The sequence below is a fragment of the Diabrotica undecimpunctata genome, chromosome 8 (genome assembly GCF_040954645.1).
Source record: "Diabrotica undecimpunctata isolate CICGRU chromosome 8, icDiaUnde3, whole genome shotgun sequence".
NCBI lineage: Eukaryota > Metazoa > Arthropoda > Insecta > Coleoptera > Chrysomelidae > Diabrotica > Diabrotica undecimpunctata.
In genome coordinates, this window is record NC_092810.1 from 68,494,729 (window position 1) to 68,508,609 (window position 13,881).

Here is a 13,881-nt window from a genome sequence, read left to right on the forward strand (position 1 = left end):
ATAAATATATGTACTCAGACAGAAGCCACAAGTTTTTGTTAGAAAATTTTGAACACCACTTGGTCATTTATTGTTACCATAATTCTAAATAAGTTTATTCATACTTAAAAATGATGTAGTTACTTAAAATAAATGTAAATCTTAATGAATAGTAGGAAATATTTAGTTTTTATTACACTTTTTTTTAAATAAAATTGTTACTATTTTACGATTTTTTTATTTATTTGTATGCATATTTTGTAAAATATTTGCATATTTTCGGGTAAACACGTGCATATTTATGCGCATATTTTCTACATTTTTATTTGCATATTTGCCGAAGTCTAATGATAAGCATCAGACAAATCCACAATTTCTAAGGCAAACCTTTAAAGAATTAATTGCTAACAACAGTTTTGACCAAATTTTATACACATATGCTTCTAAGAGTTCTACAGCTGTTGGATGTGCTGTAACTTCAAACACCGATTTAATCACATCTTGTAATCTTCTGCTCTTCTGCTGCATACATACTGCTGAACTATTCTCTATTCTCCAAGCTACAAACTTATTATCTCCAAACTATAAAAAAGTAGCAATATGTACAGACTCTTTAGCGTCTATCTATTCTCTCAAAAGTATGTACACGGTACATCCTTTGGTTCAAGCTATTCAAAACTCTTTCGATAGTTTAATCTCAATGGGAGTATCCATAACCATGATCTGCATTCCTTCTCATGTAGGAATCCCAGGTAACGAACTAGCCGACCTCTTTGCAAAACAAGCCTCGTCTTCTAATATGGAGACTGAAAACATACAACTTCATACAGATTTACAGTCGCATTTTAAAAATATTATCCAAATGTCTTGGCAAGATCACTGGAATAAAATCCCTTCCAAGCTTCGTGGCATCCATCCCAGCGTTAAAAAGCTTGAGTTTCCTTCCATGACACGAAAAAACAAAATCTTAATTCGCCGACTTAGAATCGGCCATACAAGACTAACTCATAAACATTTAATGACTTTCCAAGATCCACCTACATGCACACACTGTGGTAATATTCTATCTGTTAAACATATTCTTGTAGACTGTCCCCACTTTAACAACGAAAGAAAAAATAATCTTTTGAGTCAAAACCTACAAAATATTCTCAGTTCGCCAGATCAATTTCAAAACCTTACTAATTTCCTCTATGAAACCAAGCTTTACCAGGATATTTAGAAGAAGAAACGTAGTTTAGAATTTGATAATTAATTATTGTACCAATATTTAATGTATTTCTTTATTAATTGTAATGTTACTGTATATTCTTGTAATGTAATGTAATAAAATTGTACCTGTGTCAGTGACCTACGCTGTCGAGAGACGTAAAGCTAAATAAAAAAAAAAGACACAATATATTGTAATGAAAATTACATTTCATAATTGTTTATTGACGTTTCGATTTCTACTCCTCTCGATCTTACTCTTTCTAATCGTTTTTCATCCAATGAGGAAATGACACTGGAAGAAGATGAAGGATATAAGCTTACAACGTAAGAAATGCCTAGTCTCATGTTTATTCTGTAGCCTGGTACAACAGCAGAGATCCCAGAAGAAGAACCTCCTGGTTTGCTCACTTGCACCAGTAGTTTGTTTATTAGAAACAATAAAAATATCAAGTACCAAATTGGATGCAGGACTAAAGTCAACGACAATATATTTCTAACACTAATACATGGTTAACATAATCTTCTAACATATTACCTTCATATTAAATTCCTTTTCTTCTGTATCACTTTCTTTACTAGTTAAAGAATCTCCTAAGTTTTGCACAGCTACCCCATGCGGCCTTTTAAATATTTGTTGTTGAGCTGCCAGTTTATCAGTCTTTTTCGAACTATCAGAATATAACATTCTTCCTATCCTCATTATATGAGCAACTATATAAATATCTTTGTTTAATTCTGCACTGCCCAAATCCTAAAACAGAAAACGAATTATTATATAATAATTATTTCTTTTCAAGTATTACTAATAAATTAAGGTAATCAATTTACATAATAGCATTTAAGGAAAATAAACAAGTCATCAGCATTGTTCAATAATTTTACTAGCAGAGTATTTAAAACGATACCTTTATTTCTAAATTTTCATAATACAGGTTTTTGGCTTTAGTTTAATATTAGACTATTACTGGATTTATATCTGTCGAGTACATAAAGTGGTCCTCATAAGAGTACACACTGTTTATAATGCAATATTAATTTTAATAATATAAAATTTATAAAAATTTTAAACAAAAAAAAATGAATTTGATTCCTTTTTGTCGACTTTTAATTTGCTCAATCATTAGATACCACAAAAGTTTTCGGAAGACAAATAGCAGTGTGTGAACCAAGATATTATATGTAATAACAAATAAAAATCGCATATTCTTGTATTTTTTTTTTCAATTTAGCAGTTTATTGTCCGCCAAATTATCATCTTAACATGAATGAATTTGAAACACTTTTTAGATCATTAGGACCCAGGTTCTTGTGGGTGGCGACTACAATTCAAAAAACAAGTTCTGGGGTTCAAGATTATCTCCTTCTTCACCCCCCCCCCCCTTCTCCCCCCTCTCCCCTCCTCTCTCCCCCCCCCCCCGGAAGAGGTAGAGTAGGTAACTAAAATATCTTTCAAACCAACTTACTGGTCAACCGATCGAAATAGACTACCCGATCTACTTGACTTTTTTTATCTATAAAGGAATACCAAAAAAGACCTATCGTCAGATCATTCACCAATCATTGCAGCCAGAATGATCATAAAAATATCCACCTCTAAGACTAACGAATAAAACAATAGACTGGAATATGTTCATAAAAAATCCTACAAGAAAAAATAGACCTAAAAATCCCACTAAAACAACCACAAGAAATAAAAATAGCAATTAAACGTTAACAAAACAAATACTCAAAGCTCCATGAACAAAAATGTTAGAAAAACGAAAACCTCGTAAAAAAATGGCATCAAACTCGTTCACTTTGTTAACGAAGTAAAAAGTCTAATAAAAAACCTCAATAAAAAAAATCGACTGGACATGATCTGATAACAATTGCATAGGATGGTGGAAAAGATACAATCAGTCTTCCAGGAAAAGAGTTTTTGCAATGTTAGTCAAACATCTGACAAGGTTTGGCATCCAGGATTACTATTCAAACTGAAAAAAGCAATATCTCAGCTGATATACACGATACTAAAAGCATACCTCGAAGAAAGTATTTGATGCAAGATACGAAGAAAGTGTGTCTAACATCCACAACATGGATCCCGCATGGCAGTGTCTTGGGACCAATTCTCTACACAATCTTTACAGCTGATTTCCCAACTGGAGAAGAATCCACAATCCAAACATTCGCAGATGACTCTGCAATTCTGGTCAAAAACCCAGATCCCATACAAGCAGCTGAAATATTACAAAAAGCCATATATTTAATTGAAATATGAGCTAAGAAATGGAAGATAAAGATCAACGAAGCAAAATCAGTTAACGTGGTATTTACTAAATGTTACAAAGAAACACCAAATATTCTAATGCATACCAAGAACATTCGCAAAACTGATACTGTTATATATGTTGGATTACACCTTGACAAGAGGCTAACATGGAGGACACACATGTGGATGAAGATGGATAACAAAATATTACTGTATAATGCAATCATCCGGCCCATCTGGACACACGGGATTGAACTGTGGGGAACTGCAGCCATCACTAATGCGCCTTGGTTCATTCCAAATGCAGACATTTGACTTGAAGGTCGAAACAGTGAAGCAAATGATCGTTAAAAGCAGTGATAAATATTTTAAACGACTGGAAAAACACCCCAACATATTAGAAAATATTTGCCTAGAATTAGGTTTAGTTATTAATTATAAACTCAATAGGAGTTAATAGTCATTGGACTAAAACTTTTGCTTACATATGTTCGTTCAACCAAAATGCTTAATGTTACTTTTTTGTATGTAACAGATTGTATTTTAACACAAATAAAAAAAATGTATTGTTAAAATTCAGTTAATATACTTAAACAAAGTGATATATTTTATTACTTGTTTATTATAGAATGTTGATTATTATTGTTATTAATCTTATTAGATTATTTATCAAATTATTTGTCAAGCTATGAATTTTATACTGTCAATTTTAACGATAATATTTTATACCCAAACAAATTATGCCGCTACCCACATTATTGGTTTATTAAAATTACTGAAAAATTAGAGACAAAAAAATTTCAAATTATTTTGAAATTCTTCGTCACTGGTTTAGCCATCCACAATTTTAAACCGAGTCTAATTAAATTGTGGTAGATACTGTAGAGATCTATAAACAGTCTTTAGGTATAAGAGTTGTTCACTCTTATACAGTATCAATCACAAACGAGAAAATTTCCATAGAAAGAAAATAACACAAATATTTAAAATATAATAGAAAAGTTAAATACTATTTAAACCTACCGCAAAAATAGTGCAATTGCTGTGCAGTTTTTCAACATAGTTTGAAAAACCATCTTTGGAAATTTTGACTAGGAACCGTTCTGTAATATACTTTTGTTTAGAAGCATCGTACAATGAAAAATATATTTCTGTATCTTCACCAATGTGGTGACCAAAGTCTCTCATGCAAAAGTACAAATGGTGCGTCAGAGTTTTCTTCTGTTCTTTCCTTTTGATTGTCCCTCGGGCCTGAAAATCCAAATAAACTTTATAAATATAAAACCAGTAATAAGTAAATAAATAAATACTAAATAGAAACTTTTCACATGCGTGTAAATAAACTATTTTTTGAGTTTAAAAGGTAAGAAAGGATCGCGGCACACTTTTATTATGTAAAAGTGGTTTTAGTTAAATTGGCTGAATCTTTGCAGAGATGTGGCTTTGGTCATGCTAATCAAAAGTTTTAATTGCGCCAAGACTCAGAAATCAATTGCTTCTGAGTTAAGAGGTTCAAAGTGTCGGTTTTTAGTCCTTTGAATAATACATATTTGTAAAATATACAGAGTTTTCGTAAATACATGTAACTAAGATGTAATTAAAAATTTTTAATAAAATCCTTTATAAAAAGGTATATAAAAACCCAGTCGGGCTATGTTAAATAGACAAGACGTTTTCGGAATAAATATTCCATCATCAGTGTCAGGTTAATACATGAATGTAGCCACTAAATATGGGGGTAAAAACCCTTTAAAAATTACTAATTGAAATTTAGTTTACCATAATTAGGATTTACCATAATTAAGATGGTAAAGTTACCGTTGGATTGGTAACATGGCGACATATGACTCTACATTAAGTTGCAAGTCCTGAGACGGTATGTCTACGAGACATGTCCTCGTAGACATGTCTAGACATTTAGAAACGTAGATACCAGGACATCCAACTCTGTTTTTGACAGGGAAACATTAATAAATGTCATTTCCATACCATATTCGTGTTTATTGTGATTCAGATGCCGTTATTGAATGTGTGCGATGGTACGTTTCCAAATTCATGAAAAATGGACTAAAAACTGATATTTTGAAGCTCGCTTATTCAGAATCAATTGATTTCTGAGTCTTGGGCACTAAGAACTTTTTATCAGCATAACTAAAACTACCTCTCTGTAAAGTGTTTAGCCAATTTAACTGAAACATCATTACATAAGGAATTAAGAAAACACCAGGCATATTTGCACTGCCTCATTTGCTATGAGGCTAAGAGTTGCAACTGGTGTCACGTTTCAGGGAGGTAATTTTAAACATTTTTTGTAGCTAGCCTATTTGAAATTATATTAGTGGTACTTTCTGTTATTAGTGGTTAATTTGAAGAATATCAGTGACGTATCATTTTTTTCTTTAAAAAAATTGAGATATTATCATCAATAACCAACTCTTAAAACTCACTCATTTGCATATCTCAACCAGTTTCTGAGCAATAAATAATCGTTATCTTTTAAGAAAAATTTTAACACTCCGAATCTCGGAAAAGTAGCATTTGCGGGCATACGTTTAGATAGTAAATTTGCATTATTTTTCATGCAGAATCACTCCAGGGAGTTAGTTGCACGTATTTACTAAAACACGGTATATTTTACAAATATGTATTATTCAAAGGACTAAAAGCCAACATTTTGAACCTCTGTAACTCAGTAACAATTGATTTATGAGTCTTGGCGGAATTATAACTTTTGATCAGCATGACCAAAGCTACATCTCTGCAAACATTCAGCAAATTTAACTACAACCACTTTTACATAAGAAAAGTACAGGAATCCTTTGTTGTGGTAGGAAAAAATCACTGTCTGTTCAAATTGAAGTATACAATTGGTTTTTAAATGTTACTAATGTTTCTTCTTAACTCAGCCATTACTGGTTCCAAGCCCGAATAAGAAAGGAAGATAATGAATGGGCTAGAGAGTGAGTCTTAGTGATTGCCTAATAGATGCTGTTGATGAATTCCAAGTAATGCCCCAGTCTACACAGGCAGATGATACCAGTAAATTTTACACGTGATGGCATGTGTGAAGATGAGTCTCCATCGTGTTTAATCTGGATAATCTTGGCTAATATATGGCTATACAACCACTACAGAAAAGTCTCCAGTCATCCAAGTCTTGAGGTTGAACAAATGGCTCATAACACCCCTCTGAAAAAACTTAATTGCTACATAAAAATAAATGCTCACTCTATTATTCATTAAACTAAAGCAAACAGGATAAACAAGAAGCAATTGTAAATGTATGATATATGTATATACTAAGGGAAGCGGTCGAGAAAGAAGAAGTAGAAAGATTCTCTGAATAGTCAAAGGAAATGTGTGATAAAATTCAAAGACAAGATGTTGTTATAATAAAAGGTGATATTGATGCTAAGCTGGACAAAGAAGGCTTTTGGAAAACACACTTTACGTAATGATACAACTCAAAATGAGCTTCAGACTACAACAATTCACAGTAACAATTAAGTATGTGGTTGTCAGCACTAACTTTCAGGGAAAATCCATCCACAAAATGAATGGGCAATAGATATACTTATTATAAGAGTATTGTGGAGTTGTTTCTGGCACAAATCACTATTCCATAGGAGCAAAACTATGAGAGAAAATCATGACAGTGGCAATAAATATACAACATAAAAAATGACGTAGAAAAATTGGGCAAAACTTAAAAACCACACAAAGAAACAATAACACCAACACGATTTCCAAATATAACAGGGAAGAACAGAATTCAGAGGACGAATGGGGACAGCTTAAGTTGATCATAAAAAAACTGATGAGAAAATCAGGAACGAAGAAATGGAGTAGTCTGATGAGAAATATAGAATATCACAGTTCAAATAAATACTAATAATGTAAAGATTTATAACCAGAAGAAAATAAAAGTAAATAAAACATGGACAAGAAAGAAGAGAAAGGTTCCGAAAAAAAAGTAGAACACATCCTGAAACACAAAAGCGGAAAATTCTACAAAAGAAACCATGCAGACAGACATTTAGAACAAGATTAACATTACGTAAAGAAAAAAGGAAAGAAAACTATTATCATAGCAACAAAAAATTCTAGAAAGTTTGAAAATACTTTTTTTTTGGAAGTCGTTTGTTGTTATAATCTATCGTACTGCATCCAATTGGCTTATTGTACTTATATTCGTGTAACATTCTGGCTGTCTGGCTCAGGTCTTAAGTGTTAACGACTACTTACGTAGCCCGAACCGACGACTTTATGTGCCCTTCGAAGCATGGTAGCGGCTCAGATAAATTAGAAATTATAAAATTTCTGGTGTATGTGCCGGGATCGAACCAGGCCCGTCCGGCGTTAAGGCGATTACAGGCCAATTGTTTTGCTCATAACTTAAAAACTTGTTTATTTAGATATTTAACGACAACTTTTTCAGAAAAAAAGATACACAAAATGAGATATGCTAAATTAAAATCGGTTAATAAACAAAAAAGTTATTGTAAAATGAATAACAAAATCGCTGAATTTGAAACTTGTTAATAATTTTTTTATTATTTATTAAAATTTGTTTAAATGTAACTGAACTTGATGGTCTTACTGTGTTTGAACTGTGTACAAAAGATGGGCCAGATCTGGTAAATAGTTTTTGCGAAATTTGAGTTGTTTTGTAAGATTTTTGATTAATAAGATAATAGAAGTAATTAGAAGAATATAATTACATATTGAAACATAGGTTTTAATTCTGAAAAACTTTTCATAACAACAATTTGCAATATTGTGAAAAATAAAGGTAGGTACTTTACTCTTGAGCGAAATTCATATTTTTTGACATACCTCGTACAAAATTAATAAAATGTGATATGTGATGACTGCATTTTAGGTTTTAGACCATGCAGATATTTTTATGAAATCGTAAAATTAATAATTAAGGAGTTATCACATTTGTAATAAATGAAAATGATGTTTGGGTATCGGAATTTGAGAAAAATTTGTTTTTTCAATTAGAACATCATTGCATCTTAAACATATTTTTTAATTGCAAACAACTTTTCAACTTCAGTCGAGTACGCTGACTCCTTTTGCTCTAGTCGGAACGCAAAATAGTCTTTGTTTATAACACTCCTGTTCCTCCTAATGTTGTTAATTAACGTAAAAGTGATTAAAAGAGGATATCTTGGCTCATAGAGGGTCATAGAACCTTTTTTCTGTTTTAAAAAGTTTTCGGAATATTTTCTCATTCAATCTGAACTAAATTCTATTAAATTATTGTAAATGTTAATAAGTTTAAAAAGTTCTATTTATTGTTAAATCATTTTGTGTACATAAATGTAATTGTTTTAAACTTTTTTCCATAGGTTAATAGTATAGCCCTTAACAAAGAAAATAAGTTCCGGATTATTCGGATACATTCAGTCAAATCATCTGCAGCAGCTATAGAAATTAGCTCTTTTTTCAAAAAATCTTATAAACAAATTAAATTTCGCAAAAACTATTTAACCAATCCGGCACATCTTTTGCACACAATTCAAACACAATAAGACCTTCAAGTTCAGTTACATTACACTTCAGGTATATTTCAACAAATGTAATAAATAAAAAATTTATTATTCTGATCTTCCTTGAACCGAGTAAAATGAAACTAGACATCTGTGTATTAACTGAAGTAAAGAAAAAAGGAAGAGGAAATGAAAAGATAAACGAATACCTGCATTTCTATAGTGGCGTAGAAAAGAGCGAACGAGCTAAAAGGGGAGTGTCTATAGCAATACATCAGAAACTGAAAAAATGTATTAAATCATGGCAAGAAATAGATGAAAGAATTATCCTCATGGAAATTAAGAAAAATGGCCATGAAATAGTGGTAATTGGAACATATGCACCGACGGATGACTCAAGGGTTGACAGCAAGGAAGAGTACTTTAACAAGTTAACAACTGTTCTAGCCACAATTAATAAGAAGAAAGAAATTTGGATCTTAGGTGATCTTAATGCAAGAACCGGAAAGAGCTCCAACAGTGAAATAATAGGGAGATATGGAGAAGACATTCTGAACGACAATGGTCAAAGATTAATAGATTTTTGCGAGGCACATTCTTTGAAAATATTAAATGGTTTCTTCCCCCATAAGAATATACACAAATTTACCTGGACGCAGCCTACCAGGAATTTAAAATCAATAATTGACTATTTCATTCAGCGTAAAGATTCTAAACTAAAAACGAAGGACGTGAAGGTGTTTAGAGGGCCAGAATGTGGAAGTGACCACCATATGATTATTGCAAAAGTAATGGTGACATTTAAGAGAGAACAATCAAGTCACAAAAATGATGAAGTAACAGACATAGGAACAACCATAGAAAACATAAAATATAACCTGGAAAGCTTTAAACAAGATTCGACAAAGTTCTTATATAAAATTAGAATAGCTCAGAAAATAAAAAATATAGAAACAAAGGACTTAGACCCTGAAAGTCTGTATGAGGTAATTAAAAAATATATTCATGAAGCGGCAAATGAAGCACTGGGAAAAGTTGAAAATCGGAAAAAAGGAAAACCTGAATGGTTGTCAACGGAACTAGAAGAGAAAGTTCTCAAGAAAAAACAAGCATATCACATATATGGCTTCAATCCAAAGATCCTCAAGACAGAGAAATATACGCTAAATGGAATAGAGAAGTTAAAAAAGACGTGGATAAGGCGAAAAATATAAACTGGGAGGCTAAGTGTGATGAACTGGACAGATTTATGGGTGGAACAAAAGTGGCGCAAGCTTGGAAAACATTAAAACAGTTTAGGAAAAATGAGAAAAATGAAGACAACATTTCTCTCATAAAGTTAAATGAATGGGAAGAATATTATACGAAACTGCTGAAAGAGGATAGAGTAGAGTACAGATGGGAAAAGATAAGGGAATTAATAGACAACAGAGACGAAAGACAGGAAATCCCTATAATAACATTATCTGAATTGACGGAAACCTTAAAAGAGGTTAAAAACGGAAAAGCCGCAGGGCCTGGAGACATTTCCATAGAGCTGGTTAAATATGGGCCGACTGCACTTTTAGAATTAATAGTAGACCTTTTCAATAAATGTATGTGTGGAGACGAGGAAATTCCTAGAGATTGGAATAAATCTTATATAAGCTCCATATATAAGAGAGGGAATAAAAGAGACTGTTCCAATTATAGAGGTATTAGTGTGACGAGCTCTGTGGGCCGGTTGTACGGCAGAATATTAAAGAAGAGGGTTGAAAGACAGATACAAGATATTGAAGAACAAAGCGGCTTTCGTACCGGGAGATCCTGCCTTGATAATATATTTATCCTACGACAAATAATTGAAAAGCGTGTCGAAAGAAGTAGAGAGACTCATTTGGTATTTATAGACCTTGAGAAAGCATATGATAGTGTCCCGTTAAAGAAAATGTTTGAGGTCCTCAAAAGGTCCGGATTGGATTCGACGTATATCCGAGCGATACATAAATTGTACGAAAATGCAGTTAGTTGTGTAAAAATTGGAACCAGAACCTCAAATGAATTTAAAGTCACTAAAGGCCTAAAGCAAGGATGCTGTTTGTCACCGACACTCTTTAAAATATACGTCCAAGAAGCATTGAGGAATTGGAGAAATAAATGTAGATTTATGGGCATCGAAGTGGGACAAGAAACTCTGTATACATTGTTGTTTGCAGATGATCAGGTGGTGGTTGCAACCGATGAGGAAGATATAAATTATATGAATCGAAAATTATTTGAGGAATATGCCAAATGGGGGCTTACTGTAAACATAAGCAAAACAGAATATTTAAAAATTGGAGGAACTACCACAGATCTGAGGCTTGAAAACGCAGTCATAAAAGGCTGCAACCAGTATAAATATCTAGGAAGCATCATATCAGCAGATGGCAGAGTTAAGATAGATGTACAAAACCGAATAACCCAAGGGAAAAAATGCATCCGAATACTGAATTCATTACTGTGGTCTAATAAAATAAAGATGCATACCAAACGTCGCGTATACAGAGCAATTGTAGAACCAATTACCACATATGGTGCCGAATGTTGGACGATGACAAAGAATGAACGAGATAAAGTAGACGTTGTGGAAATGGATTATCTTAGAAGGTCATGTCGAGTATCGAGAATGGAAAGAATCAGGAATGAGGAAATACGAAACCGTGCAGGAATTAGAGATACTCTTTCAGATAGAATACAAGGAAGGCAATTACAATGGTATGGTCACGTGATGAGAATGGAGGAGGAGCGGTGGCCAAAGAAAGCCTTAATGTATGTTCCGCCAGAAAGAAGGAAAAGGGGAAGACCACCAAATTCCTGGAGAAGAGAAATTACAAAAACAATGCAATCTAGAGGCTTAGAAGAGGGAGATTGGAAAGATAGGAAAAGATGGAGGCTGAAATGCGGGAAGCGGCAATCGCCGTAGGACCCCCGTTATATGATGATGATGAAAAAATTTATTAACAATATTCAAAAATAGCGATTTTGTTGTTCATTTTGCAATAACTTTTTTGTTTATTAACCGATTTTAATTTAGCATGTTCCATTTTGTGTATCTTTTTTTTTTGAAAAAGTTGTCTGTTGGCGTCAGATCTCTAAATAGACAAGCTTTTTAAGTTATCAGCAAAATAATGAGTTTGACGTTTTGATTATTTATTTAAAAATTTTTGCACTAAAAAAACTGGTGAATCTCTAGATGAGGGTCTTTTTGTAATATCTCATACTAAACATTTCAACTGTCAAATTCGTCTATAGTTGTGACGAACAAAAGATTATTTTTTACTAACTTCATTGGGCTATTAGGTGAAATTTGTAGCTGAATTTGTGTAGTTTTGAAAAAGATACTTGTGTAATCGAAAAGAAGCAGTTTTAAACGATTAAAAAAATTTAAAAATACTAATCTGATAATCTGAGCTACATTTCAGGTTTGAAACATTTTTTTCTACGGCATACAGATTCTTCGTAAATAGATGTCTCCCCCCCCCCTTAGGAGGGGGGTTTTAAGGAGAAGACCGGAGGTAGAAGTGGGAAATTTTTTTTTCATCTTTTTTGGGGTCTTAAAATTGACATTCACAGCAAAATTTAGCTTGTTTTGTATGTTGTTCGTATGATGTTTAGAGGTTCAGTGGTATTTTCGTCTCTGACAAATTATGGAGTATACATTTGTGATGCGATATTGAAATCAAAATCAAATTGGTTAAATTATAATTTAATAATAATGTAACTTACAGAGACACCTTGAATGTTCTCCGCACTAGCAACATGTACATGGTACAGTTCTACAACGGACATAGAGTCGGGTTCTACCATATTTGCACCTTGTCTGGGGACCAAATCTAGGCCCAATTTTCTGAAACGAAAAGAAAAATGATTAAATAAAACTTATGCGTTTTTAGGATTTAAATATTTATCAACCGGTAAAAAGTTATCCGTTTTTCATACAAATACAACTTAATGTATTAAAAACAAAAAATTCGCTTTGACTGAGATCAAGCACAGAAACAAGTAAGACCCATAAAGATTACGTGTAATCATATAGGGATTATCATAATTATTATAATAGACACGACGATTAAGGATAGTGTATTTAAGATACTTTAAAATTATAAATTTCATTTTTATTTGGCAGTATACTGCTATGAACGCTATCATGACACCATAAAAACACAAAACCGATGATCTTAAGTTGGCATTCAGGACATATATATACACTCATGGACAAAAATATCGAATATTTTGGAATTTTCCAATTTTTTTTGAAATCATTATTATTTCAAAATAAGTTTAGAATACTGATAATACTCATATAATAGGCTGATGTACTCAACTGGTTTGAAATATTTTGACGTTTATTCAGTGGTTAGTGTCACTCGTACATTTTATCATAAAAAACCTTCTTCACGTTAAGGAAAAATCCTACTAATTCGGTGATTTTTAGTTTGATTTATTAGGTTTAATTAAATATTGTTTTGACTTAACTAAGTTTAAAACAAGTATGCCACCAATTCGACACTGCGATGAAGCCCAAGTAGCACATAGAGTAATTTCGTACGAGGACAGATATGCACAAAAAGGTATCGCACTACGTCTCAGCACAACTGAATCTATAGTTTCGAATACTTTAAAAAGGTACCGCGAAACAGGAAATTTTGTACGAGGGCCTGGTCAAGGACGCCCAAGGCGCACAACCGCAATTGATGACCGTTTTTTGGTTCTTAATTCTACACGAAATCGTTTATTGATTTCCATGCACCTCAGAAATGAGCTATTAAATGTTAGACAAGTTAATGTGATCTCACAAACAGTTAGACGGAGATCAAAAGAAGCAAACTTAAAGCCCAGACGCCCCGCCAAAGTTCCACGTCTTCTCCAAATCATAAAGCTCGTTTGGAATTTGCAAGAACACATATTTAGTGGAATATC

At 32.6% G+C, this 13,881-nt stretch overlaps 1 protein-coding gene across 2 annotated transcripts in view; it reads right to left on the reverse strand.

Annotated features, from left to right (window-relative positions):
* Positions 1-13,881, reverse strand: part of spg (dedicator of cytokinesis spg) — a 255,921-nt gene that overhangs the window by 86,789 nt on the left and 155,251 nt on the right. For both annotated transcript variants that reach the window (XM_072540448.1, XM_072540447.1), the window contains exons 4-6: positions 12,688-12,808; positions 4,466-4,693; positions 1,727-1,942 (exon numbers count right to left, since the gene is read on the reverse strand). In XM_072540448.1, the coding sequence (XP_072396549.1) occupies positions 1,727-1,942; positions 4,466-4,693; positions 12,688-12,808 (565 nt within the window). The remainder of the gene's footprint in view (positions 1-1,726; positions 1,943-4,465; positions 4,694-12,687; positions 12,809-13,881) is intronic.